The following is a 17,628-nucleotide window of genomic DNA, read 5'->3' as shown; positions in this document are numbered from 1 at the left end:
ATATAAAAAATCGAGCCAAGTGAAAATTAAAAAGCTTGTTACTACTATCTTAAAATAACGCTAGCATTGTTATTACGTGCGTAAATTGTGAAGCGTGATCAGAACATGATCGGCATGGCAATAAAATAGTAACAAGCTTTTTGACGGAAACCACTCAGCCGTACAAGCTCACCTCCATTAGTGGGGAAGGTGTTTTTTTCTGCTACACTTCTGATAGACAATAATAACAACTTTAGTATAAAAACTACATATATATAGGTGTAAAAGGAAGCTTTTCAAATATTAGGTGACTTATATACACATCGCTGCCAAAAGAAATCCATTATAATAAAAACCCTACAAAAGCATACATGAATAAACATATTGTTGGCAATTGACAGCCAGCCATTGTTCTGCTCCTCTCTTGGACGTTGCTTTCACTTTCCAAAGAGAAAGCTACGTCCCATGGCAGGAGTTTCTCGACACGTCCTAAAGGTTTGCACAGGCGGTGCCAACTTTTTTCGGTAGAAGTTGGATTGGATGAGACAAGCTCCGGTAGTGCAATGGCATGCTACACTTTTATGAAAAATAAAATATATTAAAGCTTTATATGCCACATATATATAAAAAGAAAAAAAAGGCGATAAAGGCTTGAGCAAGATTATTTATTAACGCGTGCTCCATTGATGATAGTAGTAGTAGAGTTATAATATTCATACACTGAGTGCTTACTCACGTGTATATGTACATTTAGTAAATTCACAAGCATAAATTAATACTTGTTGGCCTATACTTGGCTGAGGGGTTATCTATCACACATGAGTCCATTGAGATCGTTTTGTTAAAAGTCTTTGTGGATTCTAACACTTTTTACTTGTAAAATAAATATATTATTAAAAAGAATCAAGCTTTTGATTGATAACTTAATATATAATTTATACTAGAATGAAGTTTTTAAGATTTTAACGTATGGGTATTTAATTACTAATTATTAAAAGCTTAAACTATAAAATCAAGATAATTTATTAACATGATATTAAAATTTTAATGATTAGATAATCATAAATTTAAATCTTGTTATTCTTATTTTTATTTTTTTTATAATTAAAATTAATTAATAGTTCAGATAGTCGTAAATTTAAATTTTATTATTTAACTTTTTATTTTTTTATAATTAAAATTAATTAATAGTACAAAGAAGTATAAATATGTGTAAATTTTAAATATAAAAAACTTTTATTTATAAAAAAATTTATAAAATAATATAAATTATATTTTAAAATTCATTTAAAATTTTAATTATTTAATTAAAATAGTTATTTTATATTTCTGCGATCCAATTCCATTCGTGGCTGCCTTTGATGGTGCCTTTTTCAATATGTCAACCATTTGCTTTGCAAAACTTGAGAGGTTAGTAAATGTGTGGTAATGATTATAATTTAAAGTATTTTTTAAAATATATTAAAATAATATATATTTTTTATATTTTTAAAAAATATTTTTAATATTAACACATTAAAATGATTTGAAAATATAAAAAAAATTAATTTTAAACAAATAAATATTTTAATTTTTTTAAAATACAATTTTAACCGTATTTTCAAACACTTCCCGTATATTATACCCCATATATTATACGGAATAGAAAGCTTAAGTGACAATGTTAATAAGGTTAGGGGTCAAGAAAATTTAAGTTAAATATTAATGGATGGAGTGGTTAAGGGTGCAAAAAGGGGATTAAATGATAAAGAAACAAGAATATTTGGTAGTCAGTATCTGAATTAAAAACAATTGAACAAAAAACTAATAAAATGTATGCTGGTGGGATCAAATGTTTGGATGCAAGAAAAGGAGAGGAGAGGAGAATGATGAGCTTGAAGAAAAATCAACACCACATCAAACCCAAAGTCGATCCTGTCCCACCTTAATATATTTGTTTTGCTCACCCCCCAAGTTAATATTGCAATTGAAATGACAATACACTGCAGATTTCAATGTGCGTGGGAGTCTTTTTTCTCAAGATTTTCACCAAGTTTCAAAAAAAAAAAAACTGGCTATGTATTTTCTGTTATTCAATAAAATAAATATTAAATTTATATTTTTTATATTTTTAAACTATTTTAATGTATTGATATCAAAAATAATTTTTTAAAAATAAAAAATTATTTTTATTTATTTCTAAACAAAAAACAATAATTATTATTATATCTTTTAAATTTAAGATTTTTAAAAATAAAATGTGATAATATTTTTTAAGAACTGAACTAGACACCGTTAAAATGCTTTGAATACAAAAAGAAAATTGATTTATAGCAATCATTTTCAAGTATGGTAAAATAACCTAATTATATTTACGATGCTTCTAGTCGTAATCAAGCTCTGACGCTTAATTTTTTTTTTTTTAAATTAATGTGGGTGTCCGGACCCGTTTGGACGCATCACGACTAATCCCACGGGCCCTGAAGTTAACGACCATGTAAGCCTCCAGTGGCCATCATATGAGCAGCCAAGGACTCGAATATGAGACCATAGAGGGAGCAAACTCCTTAATCCTAAATCTTTACCACTTGGCCACTATCTAGATAGTTCCGACGTTCAATTTTTAATCTCGCAAAGGCATGCTCTAGTTTTTTTGGATGGACACGGTTCAGATTTCCCTGGTGCCTCATTCACTCTAGGTTAAATAAAACGCTTTGCAGTTACTTCTTGTTTTTCTCCTTGAAAAATTTGCTAGATCCGCCCACTACGGACCGGGCCTCTCACGAAAAATCCATATTCGCTGAACACACGTAGACCAGCTAGAGCCGGTCATGGATCGAGGACTCGAGATTGGTGATAGAGCTCAGCCCAGTCGCTTTACAAGCAGGCAAAATAATGGCCCTAAACTCCTTGGGCTTTGCTCCATTGATGATGATTTATCTGACGGTGTAAAGGCTCACACAATTTTCAACCAAAAAAAAAAATATCATCAATGTTCCTTCTTTCTTTTAAGAAATATCCAGTTTCCCAACCATAATTACACAAATACCCCCATCTATCCCGGATTTCGGAGGGACAGAAGAGTACTTTCAAATACTACTTCATAAATTCCAAAATATAATCGGATTGTATAAAAAAATAAAAAAACATAAATAATAATAAGCGAAACAATACTTTAAACACTTGAAGAAACCCTCTCGCTTTCTCCTTCCTCCTGCCACGGTGCTACCTTCCCCCTCTCTAAAACTGAATGGAAATTTGAAAATCACTGGAGCTTAATTCCTTCTCTGTGTATGTGATTGATTAATCTAATTAGGGTTTTGGATTGGTAATGTGAAAGGAGAGAATGTTATCCGAGAATGACGAGCAGAGTATGGTGTCTTCCTTCCTCGAGATCGCCGTTGGCCAAACTGCCGAGACTGCCCGTCAGTTCTTGCAGGTTTTCCATCAATTCCATCTCTCCCTTACTTTTTTAGCTGTAGACTGCTGTGATTTTTTTTTATTTTTATTTTTTTATATTTAGCTTAACAAGCGCTCCGTTCTGGTTAAGGTTAGAACATATATATATGTATGTATGTATATTAAGAATGGAGTGGTTTTTGATGCTCAAAATTTGTAACTTTGATGATTTAGAGTTTGTGCTAACCTGCTGTAACAAGTTGTTCGACTGGTTTTCGTTATCAAGTTGTCTGCATTGGAGGATTTTATAACTAAATCATTTTAAATCACGCCATGGTCTAAATATTAGTGCTGTTATACAATGTTGGATGTGAAGTGTTGTTCTTATATTAAATTTGATTGTTGGTGGAATATTGGGGGTGGACCAGGCCACAAGCTGGAAGCTTGAAGATGCTATTCAGTTGTTCTATCTAGGCAATGAAGGTGGGGCTGTTGAATCTGCGTCGCATCCTCTGCCAGCAGAAACCTGGCCGGAAGTACTTGAAAGGCATGTCAGGGGCATGCTTTATTTTCTGATGTGTTTAGGAATCTAGTTGTTTGATTTTGAACTTGTTGGTTTTGTTTCTCTTTACTTTAATATTGGTTTGGTGGTGACATTAATTCAGTGGATTAAAGGACTTGGAAAATGAAAAGGTTGGACATAGTGACGGAGATGAAGTACGTGCTCCTTTACCTGTTGTGAGGGATACCCTTTATGATGATGCAATGTTATATGGGTATGTTATCTATTTATGTCCACATATTGTGCTTCTCTAAGCTTCTTTAGCTGCACATCCTTACTAATTTGGAGCACATGTTATTTAAATGCCAACGAACATGCTCAATGCCCCCCTTGTCTTTCAGTTTCTGTTTATTTCATCTGGAATTAATTATTTTTTCTTGTTGTTCACAAAATCTAGAGCATCAAGGACAGGATACCCACCACGTGAAGCCAGTTCATTGATTGCATTCCGCAACTTTGATGAGGAAATGAAACATCCTGGTGTGTGGGAATCAGACCAAGGTTCTACATCCACGACAGATAACAGTCGAGACAATCTTGCTTCTTTATATCGACCTCCTTTTCATCTGATGTTCCATGGATCATTTGAAAAGGTGAAGCGATTTTGTTTGAGTCTTTTGCTTCATGATTTAAGTGAAATTATTTATCATTTAGTTTTAATGGCTCTAGTTAATTGTGCTGGCTACATGGTGCTGTTTGTGTTGAAGTATCAGGGATTTCGTATGATTTTGTCGCAACACATGCTGCAGCCAAGTGCATTTTTTCTGTACTTTGCAATCAAGGGACTAAGAAATTAGATTATAAGTTGATTTTACATTTTCTTTAGTTTTGGACTTAGAAGCTCTTTAATTTTTCCTTTTAGGAGTTAGATTTTTGTTTCTTATTAGAATTTATTTTGAGTTTATATAAAATCATCATAATAGTCTGATAGGTATCTGAATCCCTACTGATATCTTTATAAGTCTTCCTGTATCTCTATAGTTTAAAATTTAGAACTTCACTGTGATTGGAACAACTCTGACCATACACCAAAGCGCAAAGTTTAAGTTATATCACACTAGAACTTTATGCTCACAATTGGTCATCTTTTTAAGCTGTAACCTTATCCTTATAAAATTCCTGTGCTTTAACCATAGTTGAAATTTTGAATGAGATTGAGAAACAGTGTATTAAATTTGGCTAAGTCTACTATTAAGAACTTTTGATGGCAGCATGCATTTCTTCTCGTGTTCTGTGGTTCTGTGAATCAAGATGATATGCTAGGAAAGCTTGATTTCGAACCTACGTGGCTACACCTGTGTTTGAAAATATGTAACAGGATAATGATTCTTATTTAAGAGTCTTTTAAAAAATGAAAAGGAAGATCTCCTAACCAAGACAGTTCTGGCTCCTATAGATTTTAATATGTTTCCCATTAGCGAGGGGAACTGAGAGTACTGGACTATAGGCCCATATAGTAAAAGAATAGCTGCTGAAAATAGTGATCAAGTATCCAAAAAAGTTCAACATGTCTTTATGATAAGGGCTGGAAGAAAACTATTCTGGGGATGAGCAGAATCTAGCATGAAGAATATACGTGGATGTGTTCCATTCAAAGGAAATGTTCTTGATGGAGAGGCTAACCACTCTGGAAATGACACCATGGTCATTCATTAGGTTCTTGCATGTAACTAAAGCAAAGAGATGCTTCTTTGAAAATTTAAACCTATAACTTGTCAATAAACATCCTCAAGCAATGAACTTCCTTGTCTTTTTATTGAAGTTTGGAATGGAAATCAAGGGAGGTAAAGAGAGAGGATAAACAGGATTATTATCTTTTCCATCAAGAAAATAAATGCATACTTTGCAGATATATATGCTGGTTTGTCACTTATCTAGATGGTGAAAGCAATATGGTGTTGGTGGTGGGAATGTTAGCAATTTCTTTTTATAAGAACTTTCTCTGGTTTTCCCCGGATGGTTTCTTTCCATTTCTTGAACTGTAGGCCAAGAGGAAGACCTGTTTGTAGTGAAGTTTGGGTTGGATCAGCCATTGCTGTAGTTGGAGAATGACCAAGTATTAAGTGTTAACTGGTTTGTGCCTGTATGGCTTGTGTGATCCTCATTGGTGGCATTGATTTGGCCTTGGATTCTTGTCTATCTGGTTCCATATCAATTTTTGATCTGCAACCTTAATACACGTGAATGTTTTATCTTGTATCATTTGTTGTTTTACTATTTGATTGAAAATTCTGTTATTTTGAGATCCAGGCAAAAGGAGCTGCTTCTGTTCAGGACAAATGGCTTCTAGTGAACTTGCAATCCACAAAGGAGTTCAGCTCGCATATGGTAAATTTTGAGTAATTCTGCAACCTGCATAAGAAATGTTCCATTATGTTTAATCTTGAATCTTGCTTGATGCTGTAAATATTGTCTTCTGAAGTTAAACCGGGATACATGGGCAAATGAAGCTGTTGCTCAAACAATCAGTACTAATTTTATCTTTTGGCAGGTGAGTATCATGCTTTAACGGGCTCAAGTGCCAAAAACAATTTCTTTCTCTGTGCTATGAAATTATCCCAGTGTGTATAACTGCCATGACACAATAACATTTACTAAAACCATGACTGAAATTGATTTAAAAATTCAACCATATCTTTATCATGTGCCTGTCCGTGTGACTACAGAAAGACATACTATCCAACTTATTAGATTCCATTGATAGGATTTACACTGCCCTATTGATTTTGCTGACTCCCCTCCCTCCCTCCCTCCTTCTCTATTTCTGTGTGCATGTGTGTTTTGAGTGATTAGATTATTAGGAGGAATGAAAGTGAGGGCAAGCTATTCCCTAAGAAGACCCTGTTAGAAGGGAAATACTATTTGATTAAATTGATCCAAGGTAACAGGAAAAGGAAAAGAAGCATGTTCTCAGGTATTAATGTGATATATGTTATTGTCAGGATTTATGAATTCTTCGGAATCATTAAAATATGAAGTTGATGATTTCAAGAATCAAACCTAATTTCATTCCTAACATGAAATTATGTGAAGGTTAAAGTTAAAATTCACCACTCTGATTATTATGGCTGGTTAAGGTAGGAATGTTTAACAGATGATGATCCTTGCATTCCCTCTATCTCAAATGATATTTGATTAACGAAAGGATTCATAGAAGGAAAGACAGCAAGCGATGAATGTAGAAATAGAATTATTGAGTACTTTGCATGAAGCACTTGCTGAAATTGCACTAATGTCTCATGTACAAGTGTTGCAATAGGTGTACTCTGTTTTTCATCAGTTACAGTATATATTGATGTCGTGTCACAATATTTGGAAATATGAATCGTTTTCTTTTATTCTATTAATATCTAGATTGATGGTTAGCACTCATCTTTTTCATTATGGTTCATTGACACAGGTATATGATGATACAAGTGAGGGACGGAAAGTCTGCACTTATTACAAATTGGATTCTATTCCAGTAGTCCTCATAATAGACCCAATCACAGGACAAAAGATGCACTCATGGGTTGGAATGGTGCAGCCTGAGAATTTGCTAGAGGTGCGTGCTTTGTGTGTATTTTTATACTTTCTCTGCTCTGTCCTGTAGAAAAATTGTTGACGGAAGCATGGAACCTCACGCTTTAAAATTTAATCCAACTTTCAATTTGTTCCTTTGCTGATATAAGGAGACATATGTTCAACCTTATAGGATCTAGTACCATTTATGGATGGCGGTCCAAGGGATCATCACAAAACCCTACCTCATAAACGTCAAAGGGGTAGTTCTCCGACTCCACCAAAAAGCAAAGGTCAGTTTTGCATGCTATGCTCTTAAATATGTGATGTTAAATCAGTTGAAATGGGATAATTGTAGATGAGTTATCTTATACATGAAAACTAATTCTTGTACCTTCCATAGTGTTTCATTTCCAATATTTGATAAATCTTAGTATTTAACTGCAATGTCTTTGGTGAAATTAACTATTGTGATAATTGTTGAATGACCAATGGTAGTGTATTTGGTGATAACGAGCTGTGGTGGAAGTGATAGGATGTGAGGTATAATCTAATTTCATGGCATGTGATATAAAAAACAAAGATTTGAAATAGAGTTTATAACTATGCTTTTGTAAAAAGGAACCTTCTCTCATAAAATGTTGTTTTGGGTAGCCAAAATTTGTATTTGAGAATTCAGGCTGCATGAGTGCATCTTGGTCTAGTTCTTCACATTTTGATTTTTGTTGCTAATCACCCAAATGCAGTGGATGAATATTTCTTTTTTACATTCCGCTACAAGTTAAATATAAATGTGTGTGCTTCACTGGATTTTTCTCAAACTACTGCATTTTATGCGGTTCAATCTTAATGCTCCAATGTTTCTCAAGGCTCAAGCTGCTTCCTGGCCCAATGTTTGTATTGTCACTTATTTCATGTAAGCTTTAAGGACAGAAGTCATCAAACATGTCTAGGAAATTGAATGGATTTATTGGATGTAATAATATTCATAGAAATTTATGATACCTTAACATTTGGTGCAAATTCATTTCAGAACTTGAATTTTTATTGACAAAAAAACTAATAGATTCTAGAATTTTAAGTTTGAGGAGAAATGAGTTTTCATCTTTTCTTTCATTTATGTATGTATTTAATTAAGATACTATTTTTTCTTCTATTTTTAAATGTTACGGGGTATGTGTTAGTGTGTGCATTTGTGTGTGTATTGCATGCTTGTTTCTCAATTTGTGCATGTGTTAGGAGGTGTGCTGCTGTGGCTGTGTTGTGATCCTTCATCCGGGTTATGACGGTGGGTTTATTGTGTCTGTTGCTCTGCCTTTAACTATACAAAATTTTCAGCTCTAGTGTCTGCATATGAAACTAAAGAAGAAGATGAGGAAGTGCTACGAGCATTAGCTGCTTCTATGGAGAGCATGAAAGACTCCAGTGTGATTGCTTCTAACAAAAAAGATATTGCTTCTAACGACAAAGATGATGCTAGTACTGCTAAGGGAGAAGAAAAGTGTTTGACTAGGACACCAACATATCCACCTCTGCCAGAAGAACCCAGCGGCGACAAGAGCCTCCTTTGCAGGGTTGGAATTCGTCTTCCTGATGGACTCAGAGTCCAAAGAAATTTCCTAAAAACTGATCCAATACAGGTGAGAACCTTATTTTATTTGTATTTTGGCTACCCATTTTGTCTTTGTATTCGTTATCTGCTCTTTTCTATATGCTTAGTTACTCGATTCCAGTGCATAATCTACTGAATAGATACTAAATGTAGCAGTTGGTCTAGCAAAAACAACTCTTGCCTAAATCTATGGCATAGTGCAATTTTTTTTGCAATTAACTTATTCTTGATTTGACCTAAAGAACACTTCCTAATTGCCTTTATTATTTTGAATCGCAATTACCTGGAACTAGACTATTTTGGTGTTACTAGCCAGCCTATGTCTATTGGTTAGACAAGTGTGTTGCATTGAATTGGCCAGGTCTTCAATTAGACCTGGAACCCAACTAAACTCATTTGACTCATCAGGTCTTCAATTAGACCTGGAACCCAACTAAACTCCTTTGACTCAACTAGGTTTGTGTGTCCTGGCATAATCTATCCAAACTGGATTTCATTTTAAGGAAAATAGAATGTAGGCTCAAAACAAAGATGAAAACAAGGTCTTCCATTCTCCACCTCAATATGGCATGTTATATACTAGCTATTTGACTCATGTTTCGCAGTGGGTTGTAATTTTTTTTTAAAAAAAAACTTGGGTACTTAGGCTATTTCAATATGTTTTTTCATATGAAAAGTATAAATTGAAAAGTTTATGCAGGTATTTAATCAAATAAATCGATAATTTTCAATGTAATAAACAAAAATAATAATAATAATAACTAAAAAAAACTGGAAAAATTGAGAGATATTTGTAGATCAAGTTATTTGATTTCGTAAAATGAGATCAATAATTTAACTCCTTAGTTTCTGAGATGGGTTTTTCCTCTTCAGCTGCTATGGTCATTCTGCTATTCTCTACTAGAAGAAGCTGGGACAAAGCTGTTTTTTTTGAAAGAGGCAATTCCAGGAGCAAAGCGTCTGGATTATGATAATACAATGACCTTTGGGGACTCGGGGTTGGCCAACTCTATGATCTCAGTTGCATGGGAGTGAAATCAAACTTCAACAACTTGGATTCCTGCTTTCAAGACTTTTGGTTGGGAGTTTGATGCATGTTTATTCCCTTTGACCTGTCTGGAAAGTCATCGTTTTGAAGCCATCAAGTTCTATTGAACTTTATTTACTGGCACGTTCTGCTATGTATGGGACAAGAATTTATAGTGTGTAATGCGACTGCTGCTCTTGTGGCTTCTGCAGAGAGATATTTAATATTTGATGGAAAGATGCAATTCAATGCAAGACCTGTGAAGTTGTGCTAGGAAATAAATCACAAACATAAACCAGGGAGAGAAGACAAATTTCTGGATCTTCGTTTTATCCTGCAGCGAGAGATCTAGGAACTGGCTGATTGTGCGAAACAAACTCACAATCCTGTTCATGTTAGTACCTATGATTGCCCAGGATAGCAACATGATTTGAATTGCTAATATACCTGTGGAGCTATCTGCTCGTTTTCTTTCTGGTTTGTTCATTGTTTTTCAGTTCTTGTCGAATATAGCTACTACAGAGGATCATCCTTTAACGAGCTTGGAATCCTTGTTTTGCTTTATTTCTGCTTTGGATGAGAGGAGAACGCAAAATCCAAGTTTAGTGATATCTGAAAATCCTTTCACGAGCTATGGGGTCTGATTACATTTTTTTACATGTAAGTGCATTGCCTATATTGGATTTTGTAACGGTGTCTGATTACATTTTTTTACATGTAATGTTTGATTACAAACACGATGTGCATTGCCTATATTGGATTTTGTAACGGTGATTGCATGGAAAGATTAAATGCAACGGAATTACCTTCCTAACAAGGAAATGCTAAAAATATTGCAGCAGCAAGTTTAGAAGGTCTCCAAAAGGATGCTCCAACTGCGGAGACTTGAGATGATCAAAACAAGGAAAAGCAAGTTTAAACGAGCTTGATAGTGGAGAAATCGTAACTTTGGTGTCAAAAAATTTATTTGATCTAGTTCCTGTACGTTAAAGGTTCTTTTTACTCTTAAAAAATAATCAGTTTTAAAATACAGCGTGAAACCTATTTTCACAAAGTAAAAACGTATGGTGAGGCTTCAGAAAATGTTTGATGTAGATCGCTGGGCAAGCATGAAAGTCGCAAAAACATTTATTAAAGACTTACTATTACAAGACTTGTAGTTTTGACGTGATATCCTAAAAGATACCAAAAACTGGCCATTGAGTTTCTTAAAGCACAAAAGTTAGATTAATTATAAAAGAGTTTTTCAAAGAACAAAAGTTACATCAATTCTATATGAAAGAAACAATACAATTACATTGCATTGGATTTCATTCTCGATCCCGTTACGTAAACTTAATTAGATCTTTACACTTGTTCAAGAAAATAGAAAAAAGAAAGAAAAAGGATGTACATTTGTCACCTACCATGAATATTGCCTTGGCAATGAGTGCAAAGAATAACCCAAGAAAAGAGAGAGAAGGAATACAAGTGTAATCAATCGCATTATCTATGTTACTTTGCCTCAAAGCTGTCTTGCAACCATTTGGCTTGGATATCCAGTCCAGCATCCCTCATTGCATTCGTAGCGGATCTATAAAGCCTCTCGTCTATTGGTGTTCCTTCAGATTTCATGTCCCTTAAAAGCTTCACCAGCTCATCAATCCGACTAATTTTAGAGAAAACTCCAGCCATAATTCCTGCCATTGCCCCATCAATCACACCCCCATTAATCCTGTACTCATGGTAATACCTCACGCACATCTCGTACTCCTTGGACTTGTTATAAGCACTTATAACACTACTGTAAGTCACTTTATCTGGTGTCACTTTCCTTCTCTTCATTTCCTTCCATAGCTTCTCCACCTGCCTTAAATTCTTGGCCCTCCCATGCATGTCCAACAAAGAATTGTATATCCATACATTTGGCTCACAACCTTTTAGTTTCATCTTTGCTACAAGCCTCATGGCATCCCTTGCCCTACCAGTTTTCCCATACATTGAGATCATGCTAGAGTATGCCACAACACATTTGTCAAACCCCTTTTCCTCCATCTCAGAAAACACCATTTCAGCTTTAGAATAAAGCCCAGCTCGGCAATAGGCATTTATTACAGAAGCATATGTCACTTGTCCTGGCTCACAACCATCATATTTCAACTCCTCATAAACCTTGACAGCTGCACTGAACCCTCTCCTTTTGGAAAAGCCATTGACAATTGCACAGAAAATGCAATCAGACACCTTCAGATTAGCAGTATCCTTCATTACCTTAACAAGCTCAATTGTCTTTTCCATTTTCCCTTCTTCTATATACATCAAAACAAGCCTCAAAACAATTTCAGGATCCCTTAACATTCTCTTCTCTTGAGCTTCTTTAAACAGCTCTTCAGCGACCTTTACTTCTCGAATATTTGCAAATGAACAGATTAAGGAAGAGTAAATTGAAGAGTCCTCCAAAATTCCTTTCTTTCTCATGTCTCTAGAGTATTCAAGAGCTTGAAAAGCTTGGCCTGATCTCCCCAGTGACAAACATAATATCTTGTATATTTGTCTTAAAATCATTGGTTTTGAATCCAGCTTTCTACTTTCAAACTCATTAAACAATGCAACAACTTTCTCTGCATCACCTAATTTATAATAGGCCTTCATTATCTGACAATAACACCTAGAATCCAAAGGGATGCCTGCTAATATCATCTTTTCGTGTACAGAGATTGTGCTACCATACATATGTAGCTTATTATACCCTTTCATTGCTGAATCAAAAGCCAAAACAGCAATTTTACTATCATATTTAAAATTTTCTAGTAAATTCTCTACAATCTTGAATCTTCTAGCTCTAATGCAACTACTAACCAGAGTTGAAAAAGTAAAACTATCTGGGAACACATTGTATTTTTTAAAATCATCAGCCACCGACGAAACCAAACCCCATTTATCTGATTGAATCAAGTACCTTATTAGAAGCTTTAGCACTAGTCTTTGTGGCCTAAATTCTGGCTTTTCTTTTGCTTTCTTATAGTACTCGTATGCTAGTTCTTCAGACCTGGGATCCTGCAGAACCCCACATAAAAAATCATTTAACTTGTCTGGATGATCTGGAATTGGATAGCGTTGGGTATCTTCAAGTTTCAAGTCCAGTTGGATGACAGGAGAATTCGTGGATATTGGTTCTTCTTCTAGGATAGGGGATGGACATCTAGAAGAAAAATTCAAGTGACAAACAGGAATATTGAAGCACGGGGGAGGGAAAAGGTGAAGGGTTTTGCATGTTTGAGGGAAGATGATCATGTGGGGCTTTCTGCAAGAGTTAATGGAAGGTGCTGACCAGTCTGGAGTACTGGAAATGGCCATTGGAAATGAGGTTTTGGACTCCTGAGGGCCATGAATGATAAATTATAATTTAGATTCTCCATTCCATTCCATCTGGTGCTCGCGTTATCCTCCGGTGGATTTTTTCTCGTCCATGTCCGGATCGTGAGAGCCACTAAAGACATGCCACGTGGAAGATTTGCGGATATAAAAGATAACATGCTCTAAGAGTGGCCAAGCTGCGTGAGTCCAAATTCAAATCTTGCTTTATTTTAGACATTCCAAAGGGTTGGCGTGCTCCCGCCATTCATTGCAATAGTATAATTATAATTTTGTTCTTCACGTTAAAAAATTGCCATTGGAGTTTTTTTTTTTAAGTGTATTGCTTATTAATCAGGAGTAAATAAGTTTTTTTTGTTCTAAAAGTCTAGGAAAATAACTAAACTACTCTCAAAAAAACATTAAAATTGGTTTCAAGGGACAATTTTATACTCCTACAATGGTTATATATATAATGTCAAATGAGAGTCATTATGGAATTTGACTAGAGGTATAAAATAAATAAATAAAATGCATAGTAAAATAATTAAAATACTCTTAAAAGTTAAAAAAATAAAATTAGTTTTCAAGAAACCTTTTATTTTTTCATAAAAGTTTTTTATTATTATCTTAGATCTATTGAATATTTTTATAAATAAAAAAATAAAAATAATAAAAAGCACTTGCATGTCTCAACATGCAGGAAATTTTCATGCCCTCTGAGTGATAGATGCTGTGCCTTCAATAATAATAAAAATACCCTCACATGGTGTCTTTTAAAGCATCGTCATGTCTTTTATCCTTTGAGATGGCTCATATCAATGTTGGGTAGTTATTTTATTACTAATAAGATGTCTTTTTCCTTTAGTTTCTCTTCTCTCCGTATAAATCTTCTTTGTTTTTGGTATTTTAAATTCAATTATTATGATTTTAATTTTTTTCTTAGTTTTTTTATAATTATTTTATTTATTTTCAATTTTATTCTTTGATTTTAATTTTTCATCTATTAAGTTTTCTGATTTGGTCTTAATTATTTTGAATTTTAGTTTTTTATTTCTTTATAAAAATTTTATTTATTTTTAATTTCATCATTTTATCTAAATTAATGGCTATCAATCTGACCCTCTTTTTTTTTTAGGTTCTTTTGTTAATTTTTTTTTTAATTTTGTCCTTCAATCAAATATAAAGATTATTTTGTCTATTAATTTTGATCCTTGTTTTTTAAATGTTTTATAGGTCTTTTTTTGTAAATAAATTTTTCTTTTTAATCTCACCCTTTAGTAAAATATAAAATATATTTTTTATTACAACTTTGTTCTATCATTCCATATTTAATAGTTGAAAATTAAGCTATATTATTTTTTTGAAATTGTTTTTCAAGTTATTGTGATTTTTTTTTAAGAATTCAATCTATCTAATGTTATTGTCTATTTTTTTATCCAATTCAAATAAAATTAATTTATTTAACCTAATTAAGTCTCCAATCCGAGTCATATATATATATATATAAAACATGTTTATTGAATATTTTGTTTAGCGAGAAAAAATAATCCGACCCTAGATTGAAGCGTGAGCACCAAAACTAGTTTAATAGAAGCAATCTAGCCACCACCCTTACTAACTTGGATATGCAATGGTTAAGGTATAATTTTGTAAGAAAAATGTAGATAATAGTGAAAAAAATGAATAGATTACTGATACTCGATGTAATTACCTCCTCCTCCTCCTCCTCCTCTTGTTATTTACTAATATGCACTGTAATCCTATCAATGTATCGTATTGTGCTAGTTTGAAATACTCTCTAGTATTTATTATTATCCTCAAGAATACTACTAGGCATCTTAATCCATTTAAGACAGGGATACTGAACTTACACTTCAAATTACTTTTTCGATGATCTCAAACTCCTTTAATGCTACACCTTTTCTATTTAAATAAACCCGTCCCACATAATTAAAATTACTGATTGATTGAAGTAAATTCTTTAATAAAATTCAAATCATCACTCTATGAATTTCTCTCACGTAAAAGGTAAGAATAATGTTACCTTAAATAATTTGGGCTGGACGCTGCTTTTCTATACAAGTCCAGCCCAAATGTATTAGCAAAGTCACTCGCCGCACAAGCCCGCCTCTATGTTGACATCGGCCGAGTCCTCTGGCTAATAATAGCTTTGAACTCTCTCCCTGTCTCTGCTCCTGAGGGGCAGCCATTGCCTGGACAGTGTGATTGGTTAGAAGCATCCCCAGCGCTGCTTTTCACCCCCTGGTATTTCTCTTTCAATTCTCCTCTTTTATTTGTTGAAACTGAACAAGGAAATCAAGAGTGTGCAATGGTTCCTCTTCTTTCCCGTCCCCTTGTAGTCATAATCTAAACCCTCAAAATGAGGAAATTTCCTGCGTGTTTATCTGCTTTCAAAAGAAATCACTATTCTTTGTCTTTCTACAGAAATGTTAGCCCTTCGTTTTCTCTTATTCCAAGAACCTTAAATTCGCCCGCCCTATCATTTCCCTTTGCTTTCTTGCCTACTAATGTTACTCCTATGTGCTCATATTGCTCTCAAGTTGCCCCATTAGAACAGGCATTCGAGAGGAGTGGTAGAAGAAATCGTGCTAGAGAGTGTGATGTTGATAAAATCTGCGAAACTATAATGGGCAGCTCTAGTTTCTCGAATTGTAATCATAATGATCATAATTTGGAGAAAACCCTTGACCAACTTGGGTTAGAGCTGACTACTGACCTGGTCCTTGATGTTCTTGGTAGGCTTCATTTTGAGGAAAAAACTTCGTTTAGATTCTTTATGTGGGCAGGGCATCAAAAGAATTATTCCCACGAGCCTTGTGCTTATAATGAAATGATTGATATTTTGACGAGCACGAAATATAAGGCGAAGCAGTTTCGAATAGTCTGCGATATGCTTGATTACATGAAGAGGAGTAACAAGAATGTTGTTCCTGTTGAGGTTTTGTTAACCATTTTGAGGAATTATACAGAGAAGTATCTGACCCGTGTTCAGAAATTTGCCAAGAAGAAGAGGATAAGGGTGAAGACGCAGCCGGAGATCAATGCCTTTAACTTGTTGTTGGATACTTTATGCAAGTGTTGTTTGGTTGAGGATGCTGAAGCATTGTTTAAGAGGGTGAAGAACAAGGTTAAGCCTGATGCTAACACCTATAATGTAATGTTTTTTGGCTGGTGTAGAGTTAGAAATCCGAATAGAGGAATGAAGGTTTTGGAGGAAATGATCCAACTTGGTCATACCCCTGATAGCTTTACATACATTACTGCCATCGATGCATTTTGTAGAGCAGGCATGGTGAACGAGGCAGCTGAACTTTTTGAGTTCATGAGAACAAAAGGTTCAACTATGTCATCGCCCACAGCAAAAACTTATGCAATCATGATTGGGGCTCTGGTACGGAATAATAGAATGGACGAATGCTTTAAGCTTCTAGAGGATATGATAAACAGTGGTTGCCTCCCTGATGTTTCAACATTCAAAGAATTGATCGAAGGGATGTGTGCGGCTGGGAAGATTGATGAAGCTTATAGATTTTTGCAAGAAATGGGAAACAAAGGTTATCCTCCTGATATAGTTACTTACAACTGCTTTCTCAAGGTCCTCTGTGAGAATAAAAATAGTGAAGAAGCACTTAGGCTTTATGAAAGAATGATTGAAGCCGGTTGCTTTCCTAGTGTGCAGACTCATAATATGCTGATTTCAATGTTTTTTGAGATGGGTGATCCTGATGGGGCATTCGAGACTTGGTATGAGATGGATAAGAGAGGGTGTGCACAGGATATAGATACTTATATTGTGATGATTGATGGGCTTTTTGGTTGCAATAAAGTAGAGGATGCATGCTTTCTGATAGAAGATGTCGTGAACAAGGGAATGAAATTGCCATATCAGAAGTTTGACTCTTTTCTGATGCAGCTTTCAGTGATCGGTAATATCCGAGCCATCCACAGACTCTCAGAGCACATGAGGACATTTCATAATCCTTCTATGGCAAGACGTTATGTACTAAATCAAAAGAGAAAAAGCATGAGCGTTAGAGGGAGGTGAGACGATATGAAAGTGATCATTGCTTTCAGAATATGATGGTTTGTCACGTGTATGCTTCTTTATCACCTCGTCTCTATCTAATGGTTTATGTTTTATTCAATGGAAGGCCATCCATATTTTTCCTCTTTTCCTGTAAGCTTATGCAGTAAAACATCGCTGTCTTTTCT

At 34.5% G+C, this 17,628-nt stretch overlaps 3 protein-coding genes across 4 annotated transcripts; 2 read left to right on the top strand and 1 right to left on the bottom strand.

Annotated features, from left to right (window-relative positions):
- The first annotated feature begins 3,093 nt into the window (after nt 1-3,093).
- Nucleotides 3,094-10,689, top strand: LOC105123688 (UBX domain-containing protein 2-like). Its single transcript, XM_011023381.1, has 10 exons — nt 3,094-3,397; nt 3,786-3,904; nt 4,023-4,133; nt 4,317-4,512; nt 6,170-6,247; nt 6,342-6,410; nt 7,320-7,463; nt 7,614-7,713; nt 8,759-9,060; nt 9,906-10,689. The coding sequence occupies exons 1-10, from the start codon at nt 3,305-3,307 to the stop codon at nt 10,065-10,067; spliced, it is 1,374 nt and encodes a 457-aa protein (XP_011021683.1). The 5' UTR covers nt 3,094-3,304; the 3' UTR covers nt 10,068-10,689.
- Nucleotides 10,690-11,281: 592 nt separating this feature from the next.
- LOC105123687 (Pentatricopeptide repeat (PPR-like) superfamily protein) lies at nt 11,282-13,468 on the bottom strand. Of its 2 annotated transcripts, XM_011023380.1 has the most exons (2): nt 12,998-13,087; nt 11,282-12,797 (listed from the first exon to the last, which is right to left on the bottom strand). In XM_011023380.1, the coding sequence occupies exon 2, from the start codon at nt 12,793-12,795 to the stop codon at nt 11,554-11,556; it is 1,242 nt and encodes a 413-aa protein (XP_011021682.1). In that variant the 5' UTR covers nt 12,796-12,797; nt 12,998-13,087; the 3' UTR covers nt 11,282-11,553. The 2 variants fall into 2 exon arrangements, with proteins under 2 accessions (XP_011021682.1, XP_011021681.1); XM_011023379.1 differs by having other exon boundaries at nt 11,282-13,468.
- Nucleotides 13,469-15,542: 2,074 nt separating this feature from the next.
- Nucleotides 15,543-17,628, top strand: LOC105123686 (Pentatricopeptide repeat (PPR) superfamily protein). The gene has a single exon (XM_011023378.1). It carries the CDS (start codon nt 15,776-15,778, stop codon nt 17,459-17,461), a length of 1,686 nt encoding a protein of 561 aa, XP_011021680.1. The 5' UTR covers nt 15,543-15,775; the 3' UTR covers nt 17,462-17,628.

The sequence above is a fragment of the Populus euphratica genome, unplaced genomic scaffold, assembly GCF_000495115.2.
Source record: "Populus euphratica unplaced genomic scaffold, PopEup_1.0 scaffold9.1, whole genome shotgun sequence".
Taxonomy (NCBI): domain Eukaryota; kingdom Viridiplantae; phylum Streptophyta; class Magnoliopsida; order Malpighiales; family Salicaceae; genus Populus; species Populus euphratica.
Note: the sequence above shows the minus strand (reverse complement) of the source record. Positions and strands in the feature narration are given on the sequence as shown.

What these genes read in the sequence shown, in the direction of transcription:
- LOC105123687 (XM_011023379.1), bottom strand. Translation starts at nt 13,395, where the DNA reads ATGGCCATTTCCAGTACTCCAGACTGGTCAGCACCTTCCATTAACTCT.
- LOC105123686 (XM_011023378.1), top strand. Translation starts at nt 15,776, where the DNA reads ATGAGGAAATTTCCTGCGTGTTTATCTGCTTTCAAAAGAAATCACTAT.
- LOC105123688 (XM_011023381.1), top strand. Translation starts at nt 3,305, where the DNA reads ATGTTATCCGAGAATGACGAGCAGAGTATGGTGTCTTCCTTCCTCGAG. An exon ending in AGGAGTTCAGCTCGCATATG is followed by an intron (nt 6,248 to 6,341) that starts GTAAATTTTGAG and finishes TGTCTTCTGAAG; the next exon opens with TTAAACCGGGATACATGGGC. An exon ending in CTAATTTTATCTTTTGGCAG is followed by an intron (nt 6,411 to 7,319) that starts GTGAGTATCATG and finishes TCATTGACACAG; the next exon opens with GTATATGATGATACAAGTGA.